The sequence below is a fragment of the Mirounga leonina genome, unplaced genomic scaffold, assembly GCF_011800145.1.
Source record: "Mirounga leonina isolate KUSES-001 unplaced genomic scaffold, KU_Mleo_1.0 Mir_101529, whole genome shotgun sequence".
NCBI lineage: Eukaryota > Metazoa > Chordata > Mammalia > Carnivora > Phocidae > Mirounga > Mirounga leonina.
The window spans coordinates 1,071,500-1,096,319 of NW_023270143.1; the positions used below are offsets into that span (position 1 = coordinate 1,071,500).

Genomic DNA, 24,820 nt, shown 5'->3' on the forward strand with positions numbered 1-24,820 from the left:
TCCCTCTGCCCCTCCCCCGGCTTGCACTCCTGTGCTCTCTAAAATAAATAAATCTTAAAAAAAGACCACACTAAAATGCGACATAAAACATTAACTTATTCTTATTTTGAGATCACTGACATTTGTCAGATTGGTACCACCTACCATAGAAAAAGCCAGCATTTTAAAAACATCTCACATTCCATAAATTATCATTTGAGGAACATAACTGAGGCAATGTTTATGATTACCACTAGGATGTCCAAACCCAAGTTTTTAAATCACAAAATGAAACATCTCTAAAAGTTATAAAGAACTGGAGAGTTCAGAAAATATTATGTTAAACAAGAGGCAGAACTGGAGTGGAGGGGGAATGGGAGGGATGGGGTGGCTGGGTGATGGATATTGGGGAGGGTACGTGCTATGGTGAGCGCTGTGAATTGTGTAAGATGGATGAATCACAGACCTGTATTTTTGAAACAAATAATACATGTAAACGTTAAAAAAAGAAGAACTGTTACTAAAGAATTTTAGTTTTATTTCCTGTGTAACAATTATTAGATCAATAAAATATTTACTGAAAACAGAAACAAGAGGCAGAACTAACAACATTATTAACTTTTAAAATGTTTAATTCTGTTTCTCCAGGAACGCATATCTAAAGAAAACTGTCAGAAACAAAAGCATTAAGTACTCTTCCTTCCACCCTTACTTACCCGCATTAAAAACAGGGCAAAACTACTAACTTAAGCCTCAATTCAAAGAAAATATGAAAACTTAAAGAAATGATGAGGATTACTTAAACACCTATTTGTAAGATGATATATCAGTAGCTAACACATTAGAATTACCTGGGGTATTTTACACACTAGTGATGCTTAGGCCTTATGTCCAAAGATTCTGTTTTAATTAGGGACCCAGGCAATGGATTTCTTTTTAAAAAGCTCTTTTTTTAAAAATTTTTTTTTATTTTTATGTTAATCCCCTTACATTACATAATTAGTTTTAGATGAAGTGTTCCATGATTCATTGTTTGTGCATAACACCCAGTGCTCCATGCAGAATGTGCCCTCCTCAATACCCACCACCAGGCTAACCCATCCTCCCACCCCCCTCCCCTCTAGAACCCTCAGTTTGTTTTTCAGAGTCCATCGTCTCTCATAGTTCGTCTACCCCTCCGATTTCCCCCGCTTCATTCTTCCCCTCCCGCTACCTTCTTCTTCTTTTTTTCTTAACATATATTGCATTATTCGTTTCAGAGGTACAGATCTGAGATTCAACAGTCTTGCACAATTCACAGTGCTTACCAGAGCACATACCCTCCCCAGTGTCTATCACCCAGTCACTACATCCCTCCCACCCCACCCCCCACTCCAGCAACCCTCAGTTTGTTTACAGAGATTAAGAATTCCTCATATCAGTGAGATCATATGATACATGTCTTTCTCTGTTTGACTTATTTCGCTCAACATAATAATACCCTCCAGTTCCATCCACGTCATTGCAAATGGCAAGATCTCATTCCTTTTGATGGCTGCATAATATTCCATTGTATATATATACCACCTCTTCTTTATCCATTCATCTGTCAATGGACATCTTGGCTCTTTCCACAGGTTGGCTATTGTGGACATTGCTGCTATAAACATCAGGGTGGACGTACCCTTTCGGATCCCTACTTTTGTATCTTTGGGGTAAATACCCAGTAGTGCAATTGCTGGATCATATGGTAGCTCTATTTTCAACTTTTTGAGGAACCTCCATACTGTTTTCCAGAGTGGCTGCGCCAGCTTGCATTCCCACCAACAGTGTAGGAGGGTTCCCCTTTCTCCGCATCCCCGCCAACATCTGTCGTTTCCTGACTTGTTAATTTTAGCCATTCTGACTGGCGTGAGGTGGTATCTCATTGAGGTTTTGATTTGGATTTCCCTGATGCCGAGCGATATTGAGCACTTTTTCATGTGTCTGTTGGCCATTTGGATGTCTTCTTTGGAAAAATGTCTGTTCATGTCTTCTGCCCATTTCTTGATCGGATTCTTTGTTCTTTGGGTGTTGAGTTTGATGAGTTCTTTATAAATTTTGGATACTAGCCCTTTATCGGATATGTCATTTGCAAATATCTTCTCCCATTCTGTCAGTTGTCTTTTGGTTTTGTTGACTGTTTCCTTTGCTTTGCAAAAGCTTTTTTATCTTGATGAAGTCCCAATAGTTCATTTTTGCCCTTGCTCCCCTTGCCTTTGGCGATGTTTCTAGGAAGAACTTGCTTCGGCTGAGGTCAAAGGGGTTGCTGCCTGTGTTCTCCTTTAGGATTTTGATGGACTCCTGTCTCACATTGAGGTCTTTCAACCATTTGGAGTCTATTTTTGTGTGTGGTGTAAGGAAATGGTCCAGTTTCATTCTTCTGCATGTGGCTGTCCAATTTTCCCAACACCATTTGTTGAAGAGACTGTCTTTTTTCCATTGGACATTCTTTCCTGCTTTGTCAAAGACGAGTTGACCATAGAGTTGAGGGTCCATTTCTGGGCTCTCTATTCTGTTCCATTGATCTATGCGTCTGTTTTTGTGCCAGTACCATGCTGTCTTGATGATGACAGCTTTGTAATAGAGCTGGAAGTCTGGAATTGTGATGCTGCCGGCTTTGCTTTGATTTTTCAACATTCCTCTGGCTATGCGGGGTCTTTTCTGGTTCCATACAAATTTTAGGATTATTTGTTCCATTTCTTTGAAAAAAGTGGATGATATTTTGATAGGGATTGCACTGAATGTGTAGATTGCTCTAGGTAGCATTGACATCTTCACAATATTTGTTCTTCCAATTCATGAGCATGGAACGGTTTTCCATTTCTTTGTGTCTTCCTCAATTTCTTTCATGAGTATTTTATACTTTTCTGAGTACAGATCCTTTGTCTCTTTGGTTAGATTTATTCCTAGATATCTTATGGTTTGGGTGCAATTGTAAATGGGATCGACTCCTTAATTTCTCTTTCTTCTGTCTTGTTGTTGGTGTATAGGAATGCCACTGACTTCTGTGCATTGATTTTATATCCTGCCACTTTACTGAATTCCTGTATGAGTTCTAGCAGTTTTGGGGTGGAATCTTTGGAGTTTTCCACATAAAGTATCATATCATCTGCAAAGAGTGAGAGTTTGACTTCTTTGCCGATTTGGATGCCTTTTATTTCTTTTTGTTGTCTGCTTGCTGTGGCTAGGACTTCCAATACTATGTTGAATAGCAGTGGTGATAGTGGACATACCTGCTGCATTCCTGACCTTAGGGGGAAAGCTCTCAGTTTTTCCCCACTGAGAATGATATTCGCTGTAGCTTTTTCATAGATGGCTTTTATGATATTGAGGTATGTACCCTCTATGCCTATACTCTGAAGAGTTTTGATCAAGAAAGGATGCTGTACTTTGTCAAAAGCTTTTTCTGCATCTATTGAGGGGATCATATGATTCTTGTTCTTTCTTTTGTTAATGTATTCTATCACGTTGATTGATTTGCAGATGTTGAACCAACCTTGCAGCCCAGGGATAAATCCCACTTGGTCGTGGTGAGTAATCCTTTTAATGTACTGTTGGATCCTATTGGCTAGTATTTTGGTGAGAATTTTTGCATCCATGTTCATCAGGGATATTGGTCTGTAATTCTCCTTTTTGATGGGGTCTTTGTCTGGTTTTGGGATCAAGGTAATGCTGGCCTCATAAAATGAGTTTGGAAGTTTTCCTTCCATTTCTATTTTTTGGAAGTTTCAGAAGAATAGGTATTAATTCTTCTTGAAATGTTTGGTAGAATTCCCCTGGGAAGCCATCTGGCCCTGGGCTTTTGTTTTTTTGGGAGATTTTTGATGACTGCTTCAATTTTCTTAGTGGTTATAGGTCTGTTCAGGTTTTCTATTTCTTCCTGGTTCAGGTTTGGTAGTTGATACATCTCTAGGAATGCATCCATTTCTTCCAGGTTATCTAATTTGCTGGCACAGAGTTGCTCATAATATGTTCTTATAATTGTTTGTATTTCTTTGGTGTTGGGTGTGATCTCTCCTCTTTCATTCATGATTTTGTTGATTTGGGTCATTTCTCTTTTCTTTTTGATAAGTCTGGCCAGGGGTTTATCAATCTTGTTAATTCTTTCAAAGAACCAGCTCCTAGTTTCGTTGATCTGTTGTACTATTCTTTTAGTTTCTGTTTCATTGATTTCTGCTCTGGCCTTTATTATTTCTCTTCTCCTGCTGGGTTTAGGTTTTATTTGCTGTTCTTTCTCCAGCTCCTTTAGGTGGAGGGTTAGGTTGTGTACTTGAGACCTTTCTTGTTTCTTGAGAAAGGCTTGTATTGCTATATACTTTCCTCTTAGGACTGCCTTTGCTGCATCCCAAAGATTTTGAATAGTTGTGTTTTCTTTTTTTTTTTTTTTAAAGATTTTATTTATTTATTTGTGTGAGAGAGAATGAGAGAGAGCACATGAGAGGGGGGAGGGTCAGATGGAGAAGCAGACTCCCTGCCGAGCAGGGAGCCCGATGTGGGACTCTTCCAGGGACTCCGGGATCATGACATGAGCTGAAGGCAGTCACTTAACCAACTGAGCCACCCAGGCGCCCGAAGAGTTGTGTTTTCATTTTCATTGGTTTCCATGTATTTTTTTAATTCTTCTTTAATTTCCTGGTTGACCCATTCATTCTTCAGTAGGATGCTCTTTAGCCTCCATGTATTTGAGTTCTTTCCGACTTTCCTCTTGTGATTGAGTTCTAGTTTCAAAGCATTGTGGTCTGAAAATAGGCAGGGAATGATCCCTATCTTTTGGTACCGGTTGAGACCTGATTTGTGACCTAGGATGTGATCTATTCTGGAGAATGTTCCATGGGCACTAGAGAAGAATGTGTATTCCGTTGCTTTGGGATGGAATGTTCTGAATATGTCTGTGAAGTCCATTTGGTCCAGTGTGTCATTTAAAGTTTTTATTTCCTTGTTGATCTTTTGCTTAGACAATCTGTCCATTTCAGTGAGGGGGGTGTTAAAGTCCCCCACTATTATTGTATTGTTGTCGATGTGTTTCTTTGCTTTTGTTATTAATTGCCTTATATAATTGGCTGCTCCCATGTTAGGGGCATAGATATTTACAATTGTTAGATCTTCTTGTTGGATAGATCCTTTAAGTAGGATATAATGTCCTTCCTCATCTCTTATTACAGTCTTTGGTTTAAAATCTAATTTGTCTGATCTAAGGATTGCCACCCCAGCTTTCTTTTGGTGTCCATTAGCAGGGTAAATGGTTTTCCACCCCCTCACTTTCAATCTGGGGGTGTCTTTGGGTCTAAAATGAGTCTCTTGCAGACAGCATATCGATGGGTCTTGTTTTTTAATCCAATCTGATAGCCTGTGTCTTTTGATTGGGGCATTGAGCCCATTTACATTCAGGGTAACTATTGAAAGATAGGAATTTAGTGCCATTGTATTGCCTGTAAGGTGACTGTTACCGTATATTGTCTGTGTTCCTTTCTGGTCTATGTTGCTTTTAGGCTCTCTCTTTGCTTAGAGGACCCCTTTCAAGATTTCCTGTAGGGCTGGTTTTGTGTTTGCAAATTCCTTTAGTTTTTGTTTGTCCTGGAAGCTTTTTATCTCTCCTTCTATTTTCAATGACAGCCTAGCTGGATATAGTATTCTTGGCTGCATATTTTTCTCATTTAGTGCTCTGAATATATCCTGCCAGTCCTTTCTGGCCTGCCAGGTCTCTGTGGATAGGTCTGTTGCCAATCTAAAGTTTCTACCATTGTAGGTTACATATCTCTTCTCCGGAGCTGCTTTCAGGATTTTCTCTTTGTCTCTGAGACTCGTAAGTTTTACTATTAGATATCGGGGTGTTGACCTATTTTTATTGATTTTGAGAGGGGTTCTCTGTGCTTCCTGGATTTTGAGGCCTGTTTCCTTCCCCAAATTAGGGAAGTTCTCTGCTATAATTTGCTCCATTATACCTTCTGCCCCTCTCTTTCCTCTTCTTCTGGGATCCCAATTATTCTAATGTTGTTTCATCTTATGGTATCGCTTATCTCTCGAATTCTGCCCTCATGATCCAGTAGTTGTTTATCTCTCTTTTTCTCAGCTTCTTTATTTTCCATCATTTGGTCTTCTATATTACTGATTCTCTCTTCTGCCTCATTTATCCTAGCAGTTAGCGCCCCCATTTTTGATTGCACCTCATTAATAGCCTTTTTGATTTCTACTTGGTTAGATTTTAGTTCTTTTACTTCTCCAGAAAGGGTTTCTCTAATAACTTCCATAATTTTTTCAAGCCCAGCTAGTATCTTTAAAGTGATGATTCTGAACTCTAGATCTGACATCGTACTAATGTCCATATTGAGTAGGTCCCTGGCAGTCAGTACTATCTCTTGTTCTTTTTGTTGAGGTGATTTTTTCCATCTTGTCATTTTGTGCAGAGGAGAATAGATTAATGAGAGAACAAAATGCTAGCAGAGTAACAATGTCCCCAGAAAATATACTGTAAACAAATCAGAAACGACCTGAAGCAGTGGAAAAAAAAATGGAAAGAGAGAAAAAAGAAAAAGATAAAGATAAAAACAAACAAAAACAAACAAAACAAAACAACAACAACAAAAAAAATCAGAATGTGATCAAATATGATCAGGCTGGTATATAGATCAGTGCCACACACTAGATTTGGGGTGTATTTTGGTCTTTTAGAAAAAAGAGCCTCCCAAAATTTTAAAGAAAGAAAAACTTACATATATATACAAAAATAAGGGTTGATATGATGAAGGGATGGAATATGACTGTAAAGATGGAAATTATAAAAAATTTTATAAAAGGAATTGATAAGAAGTTGTTTGAAAAAAGAAAGAAGAGGATTTAAAAAAAGAAAAAAGAAAAAAAAAGGGAGAGAATGTGATCAGGCAGGCGAGTAGAAAAGACCATATACTAGAGATTTAGGGTATATTTTAATCTGTTAGAAGAAACTATCTCAAAATTTTAAAGAGAGAACAACTTATATATATATGCCAAAAATACAGGTAGCTACTATGAAGGGATAGAATATGACTCTAAAAATGAAAAATAAAAATGGTTTTTTAAAAAAGGGATTGATAAGATGTTGGTTGAAAAAGGGAAAAAGAAAAATTCAAAAAAAAAAAAGACAGTTAAAAAAAAATTAACTTTGAAAGACTAAAGAATCATGGGGAAAAGCCATGAATTCTATGTGCATTATTCCCCTAGCGCTGGAGTTCTGCCGATCTCATTGATCGGTAAACTTGGTCTTGGCTGGCTGTTCTCGCTGATCTTCTGGGGAGGGGCCTGTTGCCATGGTTTCCAAATGTCTTTGCCGGAGGCGGAATTGGCCCGCCCTTGCCCCCTCCCGGCTAAGTAATCTGCTCGGGTTTGCTCTCGGGAGCTTTTGTTCCCTGCGAGTTTTCCGTACAGCTTTGGAGGCGGAGAGTGAAAATGGCGGCCTCCCAATCTCCGCCCCGGAGGAGCCGAGAACTCGGGGCCCCGCTCCTCAGTGCGCCCCCAGAGAAAAGCCGTCAGTCACTCCCGTCTCCCCGGTCTCCGGCCGCACTCCGTGCTCACCCGGCCTATGACCGCGCGTTTCTATCTCTGGCACCCGACCCCGGGTGGAGTCTCCAAACCCAGCAGATCCCTGCGGTGCACTCCCACGTGGCTCCTCCCGGGGGAGGAAGGTGAGTCTCCCCGGATCTACCGCTTGTTGGGTCCCTGCTGGAGGAGCAGGGGCCTGACTGTGCCGCGGATCACGGTTTATGGCAACCCCGAGCTGAGAGCCCGCGCCTGGGCTCCGCCTCTGCAGCCGGCTTCCCTGCTCCATTACCTGGGAGCTCTGCCACACTCAGGCACCCCCGGTCTTTCTGTGACCCCGAGGGTCCTGAGACCACACTGTCGTGTGAGGGTTCCACCCCCCGCTTAGCCACCAGAGTGACGTCCCTCAGTGGAGCAGACTTTTAAAAGTTCCGATTTTGTGCTCCGCAGCTCTATCACTTGCCAGAAGCAGCCGACGGAGGTCCCTCCCCCACCGTCTATCCTCCCGAATATCGCCTCGGATTCACTTCTCCGCACGTCCTACCTTCCAGAAAGTGGTCACTTTTCTGATGAGAGAGTTGTTGCTATTCTTTTCTTCGATCTGTTGAGTTTGTAGGTGTTCAGAATGGTTTGATCCCTATCCAGCTGAATTCCTGAGAGGAGACGAAATCCAGGTCTCCTACTCCTCTGCCATCTTGCTCTGCCCCCCTAAAAAGCTCTTAAGGTGACTTTAACATGCAGCCAGGGATAAGAATCATTGACCTAGATAACCTCTTAATAAAATCCTCTCATATTTTAGAGATAAATATACCGAAATGAAAGATGGTACAGTGACTTACTTTTGATCATAAGTAGTATAGTTCTGTGCAAATTTTAAAAACTAATGGTACTCTAAAAATGATTGCTCTGAATAAATGAGGGGAGAATATAAGGGGAAAAGGAGACAGAATGCTAAAGGGAAAATAATTTGGTTTTATTATACTTACCATATAGTCTGCAATATCCTCTGGTGCATCACCATCAACATCAAACTTGAAGGTGACCATCTTGTTGTTGTGTGTCTCCAGTTGACATTCCACCATATTGTCTCCAGATACTGACACCTGGGCACAAACATGTCACCAATTTAAGAGTCACAGTTATTTATTATCTTCTCTTTGCAAATCAACTAAGGAACATCTAGATGTGCTTACATTCAATATAATTCAATAATAATATAATATAAACAAAAATAGTTTAAACTGTTGAGAATATAAAAAGATTGTTTTTCCCTATTGAAATAGAGCCTTAACACCCATTCAACGGCAAATATAAGAGTTAAATGAGCAAAATATAGGGGCGCCTGGGTGGCTCAGTCGTTAAGCGTCTGCATTCGGTTCAGGTCATGGTCCCAGGGTCCTGGGATCAAGCCCCGCATCGGGCTCCCTGTTCTGCGGGAAGCCTGCTTCTCCCTCTCCCATTCCCCCTGCTTGTGTTCCCTCTCTCGCTGTGTCTCTCTCTGTCACATAAGTAAATAATAAAAAAAAAATCTTTAAAAAAAAATTAGCAAAATATAAATTAGAAATGTGATCCCCATGGGAAAGAGAAAGGAATACAACTTTTATAGAAAGACAAAAAATGACAAAAAATCAGAAGAGTTACTGTATTTTTCCCAAATGCAAAGATCGTTCAGTCATTCATTTCCAAAATTTTCTTAATCCCACAAATTGGCTCTTTAAACAAAAGAAAAGGCACTGCTATTGGAAATGTATGCTGGTCCAACCTTTTTGGACAGCCCATCTAGCTGTATGTGTTTAAAAAAATTTTTTTTAAAGATTTTATTTGTTTATTTGACAGAGAGAGAGAGAAAGTATAAGCAAGGGGAGAGGGAGAAGCAGGCTCCCCGCTGAGCAGAGAGCCTGACCTGGGGCTAGATCCCAGGACCCTGGGATCACGACCCGAGACAAAGGCACACGATTAACAGACAGAGCCACCCAGGCACCCCTGTATTTTAGAATTTTTTAAGTCTTCATATATTTTCATTAGTTTTATTAATTTATTTTAAATTGAATTATAATTAACATGCACAGTTATATTGAATCCAGGTGTCCAACATACTGATTTAACAATTCCATACATTACTCAGTGCTCACCATGGTAAATGTACTCACCATCTGTCACCAAACAACGTTATTACAATGTCATTGACTATATTCCCTTTGCTGTGCATCCCTCCCAACAAAACAACTTCCCCTTTGCCAACCACTTTTATTCTCTGTATTAATGAGTTTGGTTTTTTTGTTTGTTTTTTGTTTGTCACTTTTTCACCCATTAATTCTACTTCTAGGAATGAAGCATTAAAAAGAATCAGGAATGGGGCACCTGGGTTGCTCAGTCGATTAAGCGTCTGCCTTCGGCTCAGGTCATGATCCCAGGGTCCTGGGATCGAGCCCCGCATTGGGCTCCCTGCTCTACGGGAAGCCTGCTTCTCCCTCTCCCACTCTCCCTGCTTGTGTTCCCTCTCTCACTGCGTCTCTGTCTGTCAAACAAATAAATAAAATCTTAAAAAAAAAAAGAATCAGGGATGTTTATAAAGATCTGTGTTCAAGAGTGTTTGCTACAGAGAGACACACACAGACAGACAGACAAAAGAAGAAAGACAAAAAGTTAAAGAAGACACAAACTGGCAGACAGAGAGACTGACAGACAGAAAACAACAATCTAAATGACAACAGAAGAAATTATTAAATTGTTATATCTCTATATAAGGGACTACATTCTAAGATAACAATTGAAAATATTATATTACTGAAAAATTACTCACACAGTAAAATGTACACGATATACTAAGCTTTTAAAAAGGGAGAATATGACTTCTCAAACTATCGCAAAAAATAGAAGAGGAAGGAAAACTTCAAAATTTATTCTATGACACCAGCATTAACTGGATACAAAACCAGATTAAGAACCTACAAAAAGAAAAAAAAAGAACTACAAGCCAATATCCCTGATAAACATGGATGCAAAAATACTCAACAAAATACTACCAAACTGAATCCAACAACACATTTAAAAAATCATTCACTACAATCAAGTGGAATTTATTCCTGGGATGCAAGGGTGGTTCAATATTCACAAATCAATCAATGTGATACACACATCAATATAAGAAAGAATAAGAACCATATATTTATTTCAAGAGATGCAGAGAAAGCATATGACAAAGCACAACATCCTTTCATGATGAAAACCCTCAATAAAATAGGTTTACAGGGAACATACCTCAACATAATAAAGGTCGTATGTGAAAAATCCATAGATAACATCATGCTCAATGATGAAAAACTGAAACCTTTCCCCCCAAGGTCAGGAAAAATTCAAGGATGTCTACTCTCACCACTTTTATTCAACACAGTACTGGAAGTCCTAGCCACAGCAATCAGATGACAAAAACAAATAAAAGGAATCCAAATCAGTAAGGAAGAAGCAAAACTTTCATTATTTGCAGATGACATACTATGTATAGAACACCTAAAAAATAAAAAACCAAAACCAAAAAATACTAGAACCAATAAATGAATTTACTAAGGTCGTAGGATACAAAATCAATGTACAGAAATCAGCTGAATTTCAATACGCTAATAATGAATCACCAGAAAGAAAAAGAAAGAAAGCAATCACATTTACAATTGCACCAAAAATGATAAAATACCTTGGAATAAACTTACCAAAGAGGCAAAAGACCTGTACTCTGAAAACTATAAAATACTGATGAAAGATGAAGATGACACAAAGAAATGGAAAGATATTCCATGCTCATGGATTGAAAGAACAAATACTGTTAAAATGACCATACTACGCAAAGCAATCTATACATTTCATGCAAACCCTATCAAAGTAACAACATTTTTCAGAGAACTAGAACAAAATATTCTAAAATTTGTATGTGACCACAAAAAATCCCTGATTAGCCAAAACAATCTTCAGAAAGAAAAGCAAAGCTAGAGGTATCACAATTCCACAAGTTATACCACAAAGCCATTGTAATCAAAACAGTATGATACTGGCACAAAAACAGACACACAGATGAACAGAACAGGACAGAAAGCCCAAGGGGCGCCTGCGTGGCTCAGTCGTTAAGCGTCTGCCTTTGGCTCGGGTCATGATCCTGGGGTCCTGGGATCGAGCCCCGTGTTGGGCTCCCTGCTCGGTGGAGAGCCTGCTTCTCCCTCTCCCACCCCCTCTGCTTGTGTTCCCTCTCTCACTGTGACTCTCTCTGTCAAATAAATAAAATCTTTAAAAAAAAAAAAAATGAAAGCCCAAAAATAAACACAGAATTATATGGTCAATTAATCTTCAACAAAAGAGACAAGAATATGCAATTGGAAAAGACAGTCTCTTTGAAAAATAGTGTTGGTAAAACTGGAGAGTTATATGTAAAAGAATGAAACTGGACTACTTTCACACACCAGACACAAAAGTAAATTCAAAATGGGTGAAAGAATTAAATGAGAGGCCTAAAACTATAAAAATCCTAGAAGGGAACACAGGCAGTAATTTCTGTGACATTGGCTGTACCAACATTATTCTAGATATGTCTCCTGAGGCAAGGGAAATAAAAGCAGAAATAAACTATTGAGACTATATCAAAATAAAAGTTTCGGGGTGCCTGGGTGGCTCAGTCGTTAAGCATCTGCCTTCGGCTCAGGTCATGGTCCCAGGGTCCTGGGATCGAGTCCCACATCAGGCTCCCTGCTCAGCAGGAAGCCTGCTTCTCCCTCTCCCACTCCCCCCTGCTTGTGTTCCTTCTCTCACTGTGTCTCTCTCTGTCAAATAAATAAATAAAATCTTAAAAAAAATAAAAAAATAAAAAAAAATAAAAGTTTCTGTAAGGCAATGGAAACAATCAACGAAACTGAAAAACAACCTACTAAATGAGAGAAGATATTTGCAAATGACATATCCAATAAAGGGTTATTATCCAAAATATATAAAGAAATTACACAACTCAACACAAGAAATAAACCAGTTACAAAATGGGCAGAAGAGAGAGTCAGAGCTTGGCAAGATGGTGGAATAGGAGGACCCAGAGCTCACCCCATCCCATGTCTTCAACTAGGTATCATCCACATCCAAGTCAATCAACTGGAGAGTGATCCAAAGACTGGCAGAACAAACTCCACGACTAAATATAGGGAAGAAGCATCACCTCAAAGGTTAGGAAGGTCAGAGGTGAAGAAGGCTGTCTGCAGGAGGGACGAGCTGTGCATACAAAGATTGCTGAGAAACAGGTACTCAAAGAAAACTAATCCCATAACACATGGCTTTAAGAACCAGAGAGGTTGAATTCCATGAGTTTGTAAAACCAGTGGGGCTTAGAACCTGGAGCTTTGGAGGTCAGCTGACTCAGCACTGGGCAAGCCAGGAGGGCAAGTGATAGTTGGGAGTTGTTGCCCTTAAAGAGACAGCAACCTATGAGGAGGCAACATAAAATGGAAGTTCACACAAAGCTGGAGGAAAACAGGAGATATGTTCATAATGATTTTGGACTGACTTGGAGGACTTTTCCTAAAATGAGGGAGTCTGATGTGGAGCTCGACATGGGGCTTAACATCACAACCCTGAGATCAAAACCGGAGCCGAAACCAAGAGTTGGATGCCCAACCCACTGCAGCACTCAGACACCTCATAAAGTCAGATTTTACATCTAAAGACATATGAAGATCAAAAGTGACAGGATGGGGGGGCCTGGGTGGCTCAGTCATTAAGCGCTCAGGTCATGATCCCAAGTCCTGGGATCGAGCCCCACATCGGGCTCCCTGCTCTGCCGGAAGCCTGCTTCTCCCTCTCCCACTCCTCTGCTTGTGTTCCTGCTCTTGCTATCTCTCTCTCTGTTAAATAAATAAATAAAATCTTTAAAAAAAAAAAGTGACAGGATGGATAAACATCTATCATGCAAATGGATGTCAAAAGAAAGCCAGAAATCAGTGGCATTCCTATACACCAACAACAAGACAGAAGAAAGAGAAATTAAGGAGTCGATCCCATTTACAATTGCACCCAAAACCATAAGATACCTAGGAATAAATCTAACCAAAGAGGCAAAGAATCTGTACTCACAAAACTATAAAATACTATAAAATACTCATGAAAGAAATTGAGGAAGACACAAAGAAATGGAAAAACGTTCCATGCTCATGGATTGGAAGAACAAATATTGTGAAGATGTCAATGCTACCGAGAGCAATCTACACATTCAATGCAATCCCTATCAAAATACCATCCACTTTTTTCAAAGAAATGGAGCAAATAATCCTAAAATTTGTATGGAACCAGAAAAGGCCCCGAATAGCCATGGAAATGTTGAAAAAGAAAAGCAAAGCTGGTGACATCACAATTCTGGACTTCAAGCTCTATTACAAAGCTGTAATCATCAAGACAGTATGGTACTGACACAAAACAGACACACAGATCAATGGAACAGAATAGAGAGCCCAGAAATGGACCCTCAACTCTATGGTCAACTAATCTTTGACAAAGCAGGAAAGAATGTCCAATGGAACAAAGACAGTCTCTTCAACAAATGGTGTTGAGAAAATTGGACAGCCACATGCAGAAGAATGAAACTGGACCATTTCCTTAAACCACACACAAAAATAGACTCAAAATGGATGAAAGATCTAAATGTGAGACAGGAGTCCATCCAAATCCTTAAGGATAACACAGGCAGCAACCTCTTCGACCTTATCCGCAGCAACTTCTTCCTAGAAACATTGCCAAAGGCAAGGGAAGCAAGGGCAAAAATGAACTATTAGGACTTCATCAAGATAAAAAGCTTTTGCACAGCAAAAGAAAGAGTCAACAAAACCAGAAGACAACCGACAGAATGGGAGAAGATATTTGCAAATGACATAGCAGATAAAGGACTAGTATCCAAAATCTATAAAGAACTTATTAAACTCAACACCCAAAGAACAAATGATCAGATCAAGAAATGGGCCAATGAATTAGTGACTGGGAAGAAAGAGTAGTAGAAAGGAATCAAGCTGAACAAAAGAGAGACAAAAGAACTATGCAACAAAAGAATAGACTTAGGGAACTCAGTGAATCCATTAAATGTAATAACATTCAAATAACAAGAGGCCCAAAAGAGGCAGAAGACATGAACAGACATTTTTCCAAAGAAGACATCCAAATGGCCAACAGACACATGAAAAAGTGCTCAATATCGCTCGGCATCAGGGAAATCCAAATCAAAACCTCAATGAGATACCACCTCATACCAGTCAGAATGGCTAAAATTAACAAGTCAGGAAACGACAGATGTTGGCGGGGATGCGGAGAAAGGGGAACCCTCCTACACTGTTGGTGGGAATGCAAGCTGGTGCAGCCACTCTGGAAAACAGCATGGAGGTTCCTCAAAAAGTTGAAAATAGAGCTACCATACGATCCAACAATTGCACTACTGGGTATTTACCCCAAAGAGAAAATGTAGTGATCTGAAGGGGTATGTGCACCCCGATGTTTATAGCAGCAATGTCCACAATAGCCAAACTATGAAAAGAGCCAAGATGTCCATTGACAGATGAATGGATAAAGAAGATGTGCCTATATACAATGGAATATTATGCAGCCATCAAAAGGAATGAAATCTTGCCATTTGCAATGATGTGGATGGAACTGGAGGGTATTATGCTGAGTGAAGTAAGTCAATCAGGTCATATCACACGACCTCACTGATATGAGGAATTCTTAATCTCAGGACACAAACTGAGGGCTGCTGGAGTGGTGAGGGGTGGGAGGGATGGGGTGGCTGGGTGATACATTGGGGAGGGTATGTGCTATGGTGAGTACTGTGAATTGTGTAACACTGTTGAATCACAGACCTGTACCTCTGAAACAAATAATACATTATATGTTAAAAAAAAAAAGAAGAAGATAGCAGGAAGGGAAGAATGAAGGGGGGGAATCGGAGGGGCAGACGTACCATGAGAGACTACGGACTCTGAGAAACAAACTGAGGGTTCTAGAGGGGAGGAGGATGGGGGGATGAGTTAGCCCGGTGATGGGTATTAAAGAGGGTACGTACTGCATGGAGCACTGGGTGTTATACGCAAACAATGAATCATGGAACACTACATCAAAAACTAATGATGTAATGTGCAGTGATTAACATAACATAATAATAAAAAAAATAATAAATGAAACCCTTGGAACTTCCAAAGTGAAAAAAAAAAGCCAGAATAGCATTACTTATATCAGACAAACTAGACATTAAAACCAAAAATGTAAAGAGACACAAAAAAGGACATGACAAATAATAAAGGTGACAATCCAACAAGAAGCTGTAATAACTGTAAATATTTATGAACCTAATATGGGACCACCAAAATACATAAAACAGTTAATAACAAACATAAAGGAACTTATCAATAATAATACAATAATAGCAGGGGACTTAAACACCCTACTTACATCAATGGACATATCATCTAAACAGAAAATCAAGAACAAAGAAACACTGGCTTTGAATAACACACTGGAACAGATGGATTTAACACATATATTCAGAAGATTCCATCCCAAAACAGCAGAATACATATTCTTTTCAAGTGTACACTGAACAACCTACAGAATAGATCACATATTAGCTCTCAAAACAAGCCACAACAAATTCAAGATTGAAGTCATACCATGCATCTTTTCTGACCACAACACTATGAAACTAGAAGTCAACCACAAGAAAAATCTGGAAAGACTAAATATATGCAGGTTAAATAACATGTAACTAGTCAATGAATGGCTAAACCAGGAAATAAAAGAAGAAATAAAAAATTACATAGAAATAAATGAAAATGAAAACACAATGGTCCAAAACCTCAGGGATGCAGCAGAAGCTGTTCTAACACGGAAGTTTATAGCAATACAGGCGTACCTCAAAAAGCAAGAAAACTCTCAAATAAACAACCTAACCTTCCATCTAAAGGAGCTAGAAAAAAACAACAAACAAAACCTTAAACCAGCAGAAGGAAAGAATAAAGATTAGAGCAGAAATAAATGATATAGAAAATGAGAAAAAACAACAACAACAATAGAACAGACCAGTGAAATATAGGGCTGGCTCTATGAAAAAAATTAATAAAACTGAAAAACCTCTCCTGAGACTTATCAAGAAAAAAAGAAAAAGGGCTCAAATAATAAAATCACAAATTAGCAAAGAGAAATAACAACCAACACCACACGTAGAAACAGCCATAAGAGAATATTATGAAAAACTGGCATATGCCAGAAATTGGGCAACCTAGAAGAAATGGATAAATTCCTACAAATATATAAACTACCAAAACTGAAACAGAAGGGAATAGAAAATTTGAACAGATAACCAGCAAAGAATTGGAGTCAGTAATCAAAAAACTCCCAACAAACAAAAGTCCAGGTCCAGATGGCTTCACAAGTGAATGCTACCAAACGTTTAAGGAAGAGTTACACTTATTCTTCTCAAACTTTTCCAAAAAATAGAGAAGAAAGGAAAACTTGCAAATTTACTCTGACACAAGCATTAGCCTGATACCAAAATCAGATAAAGACACCACTAGAAAGAGAACTATAGACCAATATCCCTGATGAACATACACACAAAAATCAATGTTTAAAAGGAAAAGCAGGGGTGCCTGGATGGCTCAGTCGGTTAAGTGTCCGACTCTTGATTTCAGCTCAGGTCATGGTCTCAGGGTTGTGAGATCAAGCCTCACACTGGGCTCCATGCTCAGCAGGTAGCCTGTTTCTCTTCCTCTCTCCCTCTCCCTGTGCCCCTCCCTCCACTCACACTCACACTCTCTCTCTAAAAAAAAATAAATGCATAAATCTTTAAAAAATAAAAATAAAAGGAAAAGCAAGCTGGAGGCATCACAAATCTAGACATCAGGTTATACGACTAAGCTGCATTAATCAAAACACTATGGTACTGGCAAACACATAAATCAATGAAAGATAATAGAAAATCCAGAAGTAAACCTGCAACTTTAGGATCAATTAATCTTCAACAAAGCAGGAAACAATATCCAATGGTAAAGGACAGTCTATTCAAAAAATGATGCTGGAAAAACTGGACAGCAACATGCAACAGAATGAAATTCCACCACTTTCTTACACCATACACAAAAAAAATTCAAAATGTATTAAAGATCTAAATGTAAGACCTAAAACTGCAAAAATCCTAGAAGAGAAGACAAGCAGTAACTTCTTGACATCAGCACTAGCAACTTCTTTCTAGTTATATCTCCTGAAGAAAGGGAAACAAAAGCAAAAATGATCTACTGGGACTACAACAAAATAAAAAGCTTCTACACAGCAAAGGAAACAATTAACAAAATTAAAAGGCAACCTATGGGGGCACCTGGGTGGCTCAGTTGGTTAAGCATCTGCCTTCGGCTCAGGTCACGATCCTGGGGTCATGGGATTGAGCCCCGCTTCGGGCTCCCTGCTCAGTGGGGAGCCTGCTTCTCCCTCTGCCTCTGCCCCTCCCCCTGCTTGTGCTCTCTCTCTCTGTCAAAATAAATAAATAAAATCTTTAAAAAAATAAAATAAAAGGCAACTTATGGAATGGGAGAAGATATTTGCAAATTACATATCTGATAAAGGGCTAGTATACAAAATATATAAAGAATTTATAAAACTCCAGGCGCCTGTGTGGCTCAGTCATTAAGCGTCTGCCCTCAGCTCAGGTCAGGATCCCAGCATTCTGGGATCGAGCCCCGCATCGGGCTCCCTGCTCAGTGGGGAGCCTGCTTCTCCCATTCCCCCTGTTTGTGTTCCCTCTCTCACTATGTCTCTCTGTCAAATAAATAAATAAAATCTCTTAAAGAAAAAAGAATTTATAAAATTCAACACAACAAAAACAAACAATCCAATTACAAAGTTGTCAGAAGACACAGACATTTCTCCAAAGAAGACATTAAGATGGCCAACAGACACAGGAAAAGATGCTCATCATCACAGAAATGCAAATCAAAACTACAATGAGCTATCACCTCATGCTTGCTGGAATGGCTAAAATCAACAACACAAGAAAAAACAGTTCTTGACAAGGATGTGGAAAAAAAGGAACCTTCATGCACTATTGCTTGGAATGCAAACTGGTGTAACCACTGTGGAAAACAATATGGAGGTTCCTCAAAAAGTTCAAAATAGAACTACCCCATGATCCAGCCATCATACTACTGGATATTTACATAATGAATACATAAACACTAATTCAAAGGGATATATACACCCCTATGTTAATAGCAGCACTATTTACAATAACCAAGATATGGAAGCAACTCAAGTGTCCATCGATTGATGAATGGATAAAGAAGATGTGGTATATATATATACAATGGAATATCATTCAGACATAAAAAAGAATAAAATCTTGTCATTTGCAACAAAATAGGTGGCGCCCAATAGTGTAATGCTGAGTGCAATAAGTCAGTGAAAGACAAGTAACATAACATTTTACTTATATGTGGTATTTAAGAAAAAATGAAAAATTGAAAAAAAGAGAGAGACAAGCAAGAAACAGACTATAGAGAACAAACTGATGTTTACCACAGGGGAGGTATATGGGGGAATGGGTGAAATAGATGATATGGATTAGAGTACCCTTATCATGATGAGCACTAAGTAATGTACACAACTGCATATTGTACACCTGAAACTAATATAACACTATGTTAACCATACTGGAATTAAAATTAAAAACTTAATAAAATTAATATATATGTGTACGTGTGTGTGTACATGTGTGTGTGTTCAGCAAAAGAAAAAGGAAGAATAGGAAATTATATATGTAAGTTTAAGCATCCATCCAAAAGGTATATCACATTGGTTAGAAATATCAGCTTTAAAGTCTGAACTGGATTCCGATCTATCACTTGCTAATTCAATGACCGTAGGCAAATTACTTTACCTCTCTAATCTTCAGCACCTTCATTTATAAAGATGAGTATACTAACATCTATCATACAGGGATACTGAAAGATTAAATGATAAAACAAATGCATAACATTTAGCGTGTCTAACAAAAGAATACAATAAATTTGCTATTATTACTAGTACTGTTATAACCTTAATAATGTAAAATACTACACAATACATACAGGGAAAAAAAAATGAAAACTAAAACATTAATAGGAACTATCTCTGAGAGGTGGTAAAAAGTGATTTCTATTTTCTTCCTGGTATTTGGCCTATATTTCCTAGTACATAATATTTTTATCAGAAAAAATTTTAATGAAGAGACGTTAGCATTTCACAATGCTCTATACTCATGTCTGAAGCAACATGGCCCCGACCTGTCAACACAGACCTCTACACACACTCTTAACCAAATAATATTTACACACTGACCTGAAGGACAGTAAGTTGGAATTTAGTCCCCTTCTCTGGTCGAGGACAGGAAGCTCTTCTTTGTTTGATCCGATCTTGTTTGCCATTTCCACAGGGATTATCAGGGGTATTGATGTTTTCCTTCACAGCTGCCACATCAGGATTCAAACTAGTTATTAGAAAAAAAACAAAAGCAAGTCCTATTCAATTTCTCAGAGAAAACATTATTCCATGATTCTCAAAGCCCAGTATTTAACCCAAATGAGAATTAACATATGAAATTCTATGATGTCTAGAATAATTCCATTCTGATGGTAAACTTCTAGAAAAACTCCAATTATAAAATAATACATAATGAGTTTAAGGAAAATAAATAAGAAATACAATGTCTGAGAATATACAAAAAGCAAATTGTACACTTTAAATTGGTTAATTTAATGGTATGTGAATTATATCTCAATAAAGATGTTTTTCAAAGTTATGAAAAACTGAGATAATATGTATTTATTTGGCATACAATTCCTGACATTAGTAGGAATGAAAGAAAAACACTGTCATTGATGGACCTCTGTGGAACCTTTTATCAAAGGATGCTCTTGATCAATTTTATCTTGTTTGTTTTTGGGTATATTATTAATGTGTCCAAATAAAACTTCTAACAATTTTCACTCAAAATATACCTGTTTATGGGTTGGACTCAAAGGGGCATAGACAAACCAAGTGGGGGAGATAGGAACAGGGTAGGAGAAAGAACAAAAAATGAAAATGAGATTTAAAAAAATGTGGTAGTGGTTTGTTAGAAGATGGTGGCAGAGTAGGAGGACCCTATACTCGCCTGTCCCATGAATACAACCAGATAACTATCAAATCATCCAAAATACACCAGAAATGGACCTGAAGACTAGAAGAACAACTACACAACTAAAGGTAGAGAAGAAGCCACACTTAAGAAGATAGAAAGTGTGAAGGCATGTTTGGTTGAGAATCAGATTATGGCCACTGGGGTGGGAAGGAAGCAGTAGTCACAGAAAAGGGTTAGATAGACTAACACACAGGGGAATGCATGGGAAAACAAATCCCCGTAACAATTGGCTTGGAAAGCAAGAGGGACCAAATTTCATGACTTTCAGCCACCAGCAGGGCATAAAGCCTGTAGTTTTAAAGGTCACTGGACTTGGCTGGGATACAGCCCAGAGGGCATTGAGCTACTCTTGCAGAGCAGGCAGGCAAACAACCTATAAGTATACAGTGTGGCAACAGTGATATGAAGAGCACCTGGGGTACATGGTGGGAAGGTTATTTGTTCATTTTAGACCACATCCCAGATAGGCAGGGTTCACAGAGAGAAACCTCCAGGAAGAAAAGAACTAGGCAGTACCATTTCCTTCCCCTGACCTAAGTGTAAGCACAGGGCCACTACAGGAACCAGCACAATTCTGACAATCCTGACCTGACATGCTTATACCAAGCCCCACATTCTAGTGGAACCCCCACATTCTAGTGGAACCCCCATTCCCAGTCTCCATTGCCTCAATCCCACCTTGGAGGGTCCCTCCCCCAGAAGATTGGCCCCAAACCCTGCTCACACAATGCTTCCTGACTCAGGAGTTTTGCAGAGCCTCAGTTATAGTGGCAGTGAGATCAGGTCTCATTTCACAAACAGACCAGAGCACACCTAGTTAAAACATGCCACATTCAGCAAGGAACCAAACACTGCCCACAACACACAAACTGAGCCTCTGCAAACAACTGGCCTGAAGGATAAAGTGGCTAGGACAAAATAAGAGCATACACAGCACACACTGGAGACACTCCTGTAAGCACCAGGCCCTGGGGAACAAGGGACACTACTGGGCAAGGCACTACAGGATCTCTTCATCATAAGGCCACTACCCTCATGAATAGGAGATGTAGTTGACTTTCCTAAAACAGAGAAACAGGCACAGAAATGTAGATAAAATGAGAAGACAGAGAAATTTATCCCAAATGAAAGAACAGGACAAGGCCACAGCCAGAAACATAAGTAAAACAGAAATACATAACATGTCTGATAGAGAATTTAAAGTAATGATCACGAACATACTCACTGGACTTGAGAAAAGAATGGAGGACATCAGTGAGACCCTTAACACAGAAATAAGGAATAACATAGCAGCAATAAAAGGCTCAGTAAACGAAATGAGAAGGACACTTGATGGAATGAAGAGCAGGACAGAAGAAGTAGAGGAATAAATTAGTGACCTAGAAAACAGAATAATGGAAAGTAATCAAGTTGAACAAGAGAGAAAAAAGAATTATGAGAAATGAAAATAGACTTAGGAAACACAGTGACTCCACCAAATGTAATAACATTCATATTATAGGAGTCCTAGAAGAAGAGAGAGAAAAGGGGATAGAAAATTTATTGGAAGAAATAATAGCTGAAAACTTCCCTAATCTGGGGAAGGTAACAGATATATAGATCCAGGAGGCATGAGAATGCCAACAAAATCAACTAAAAGAGATCCATACCAAGAAATATTCTAATTAAACTGGCAAAAAAATAGTGATAAAGAAAAAAATTTAAGGGGCACCTGGGTGGCTCATCGGTTAAGCGTCTGCCTTCAGCTCAAGTCATGATCCTGGTGTACTGGGATTGAGCCCCTGCTCCCTGGAGCAGGAAGCCTGTTTTTCCATCTCCCTCGGCAACCCCCCTGCTGCTGCTCCCTTCCCCCCCATATATATCAAATAAATAGATAAAATATTTAAAAAAATTTTTAAAGCAGCAAGGCAAAAGAAGATAGTAACATAAAAGAGAAACTCCATAAGGATAAGCAGGGGATTTTTCAGCAGAAGCTTTGCAAGCCAGAGGGGAGTGGCATGATAGGTTCAAAGCGCTGAATGAGAAAAATCCGCAGCCAAGAATACTCTATCCATCAAGGCTACTATTCAGAATACAAGAAGAGATAAAGAGTTTCCTGGACAAATAAAAACTAAAGGAGTTCATGACCACTAAACCAGCTCTGTAAAAAATATTTAAGGGGACTCCCTGAGTGGAAAGGGGAGACTCAAAGTGAAAGTATAAAGGTAGGAAACTAAAGCAGTAAAAATTAGTATTTCTGTAAAAATTCAATCAAGGTATTCACAAAATAAATGGAAAACATGTAAAATATGTAAATATGTGAAACATGACAAAATATTCCTAAAATGTGGGGAGAAGAGTAAAGAATGGGTCTAAACTTAAACGATCATCAAATTAATATAGCCTGCTACATGCAGATGTCATACACAAACCTAATGGTAACCATATAACAAAAACCACTAATAAATATGTAAATAACAAAGAGAAAAAAATCCCAATATATCAATAAAGAAAATCACCAAATGATGAAAGAGATAAAAACAATAAAGGATCAGAAAAAAATCTTCAGAAACAACCACAAAACAAAGAATAAAATGACAATACATTTTCAATAATTACTTTGAAGGTAAATGGACTAAATGCTCCAATCAAAAGTCATAGGGGGACAGAATGAATAAAAAAATAAGATCCACCTATATGCAGCCTACAAGAGACTCACTTTAGACCTAAAGACACCAACAGATTGAAAATGAAGGAGTGGAGAAACATCTATCATGAAAATGTATGTCAACAGAAAGATGGAAGAGCAATACTTATATCAGAGAAAATAGACTTTAAAACAAAGACTAACAAGAGAAAAAGGAGGACAATATATAATCATAAAGGGGATACCCAACCAAAAGATACAACAATTTTAAATATCTAGGCACCCAACATATGAGCAAAAAAAGAAAGAGTTAATAACAAATATAAATAATCAATAACCATACAATAGTTGGGTACTTTAACACCCAACTTACATCAATGCGCTGATCATCTAAACAGAACACTGGGGCACCTGGGTGGCTCAGGCAGTTAATCATCTGGCTTTGGCTCAGCTCATGATCTCATGGTCCTGGGATAGAGCCCCACGTAGGGCTCCCTGCTCAGTGGGGAGTCTGCCTCTCCCTCTCCCTCTGCCCCTCCCCACTGCTCATGCTCTCTCTCGTTCTCACTCTCTTAAATAAATAAAATCTTTTTTTTTTTCCAAAATTTATTTATTTGACAGAGAGAGACACAGCGAGAGAGGGAACACAAGCAGAGGGAGTGGGAGAGGGAGAAGCAGGCTCCCCACCGACAGGGTGCCCGATGCAGGGCTCGATCCTGGGACTCCGGGATCATGACCTGAGCGGAAGGCAGACGCGTAACGACTGAGCCACCCAGGTGCCCCAATAAAATCTTTTTTAAAAAAAGAACATCAACAAGGGAACAATGGCTTTGAATGACACTGGAAAAGATGGATTTAACATATATTTTCAGAACATTCCATCCTAAAACAATAGAATACACATTCTTTTCAAGTGCACACTGAACAACCGACAAAATAGATCACGTATTAGCTCTCAAAACAAGCCACAACAAATTCAAGAAGATTGAAGTCATACCATGCATCTTTTCTGACCACAACACTATGAAACTAGAAGTCAACCACAAGAAAAAATCTGGAAAGACTAAATATATGCAGGTTAAATAACATGCAACTAGTCAATGAATGGCTAAACCAGGAAATAAAAGAAGAAATAAAAAATTACATAGAAATAAATGAAATGAAAACACAATGGTCCAGAACCTCTGGGATGCAGCAAAACCTATTCTAACACGGAAGTTTATAGCAATACAGGCGTACCTCAAAAAGCAAGAAAACTCTCAAATAAACAACCTGACCTTCCATCTAAAGGAGCTAGAAAAAAACAACAAACAAAACCTTAAACCAGAAGAAGGAAAGAATAAAGATTAGAGCAGAAATAGGGGCGCCTGGGCGGCTCAGTCGTTAAGTGTCTGCCTTCGGCTCAGATCATGATTCCAGGGTCCTGGGATCCAGCCCTGCATCAGGCTCCCTGCTCGGTGGGAAGCCTGCTT

The 24,820-nt window shown here is 38.9% G+C and overlaps 1 protein-coding gene across 1 annotated transcript in view; it reads right to left on the reverse strand.

The window, feature by feature from the left end:
- WNK3 (WNK lysine deficient protein kinase 3) overlaps positions 1-24,820 on the reverse strand; it is a 157,045-nt gene that overhangs the window by 30,956 nt on the left and 101,269 nt on the right. The window contains exons 11-12 of the mRNA XM_034989098.1: positions 19,882-20,029; positions 8,499-8,615 (exon numbers count right to left, since the gene is read on the reverse strand). Of these exons, the coding sequence (XP_034844989.1) occupies positions 8,499-8,615; positions 19,882-20,029 (265 nt within the window). The remainder of the gene's footprint in view (positions 1-8,498; positions 8,616-19,881; positions 20,030-24,820) is intronic.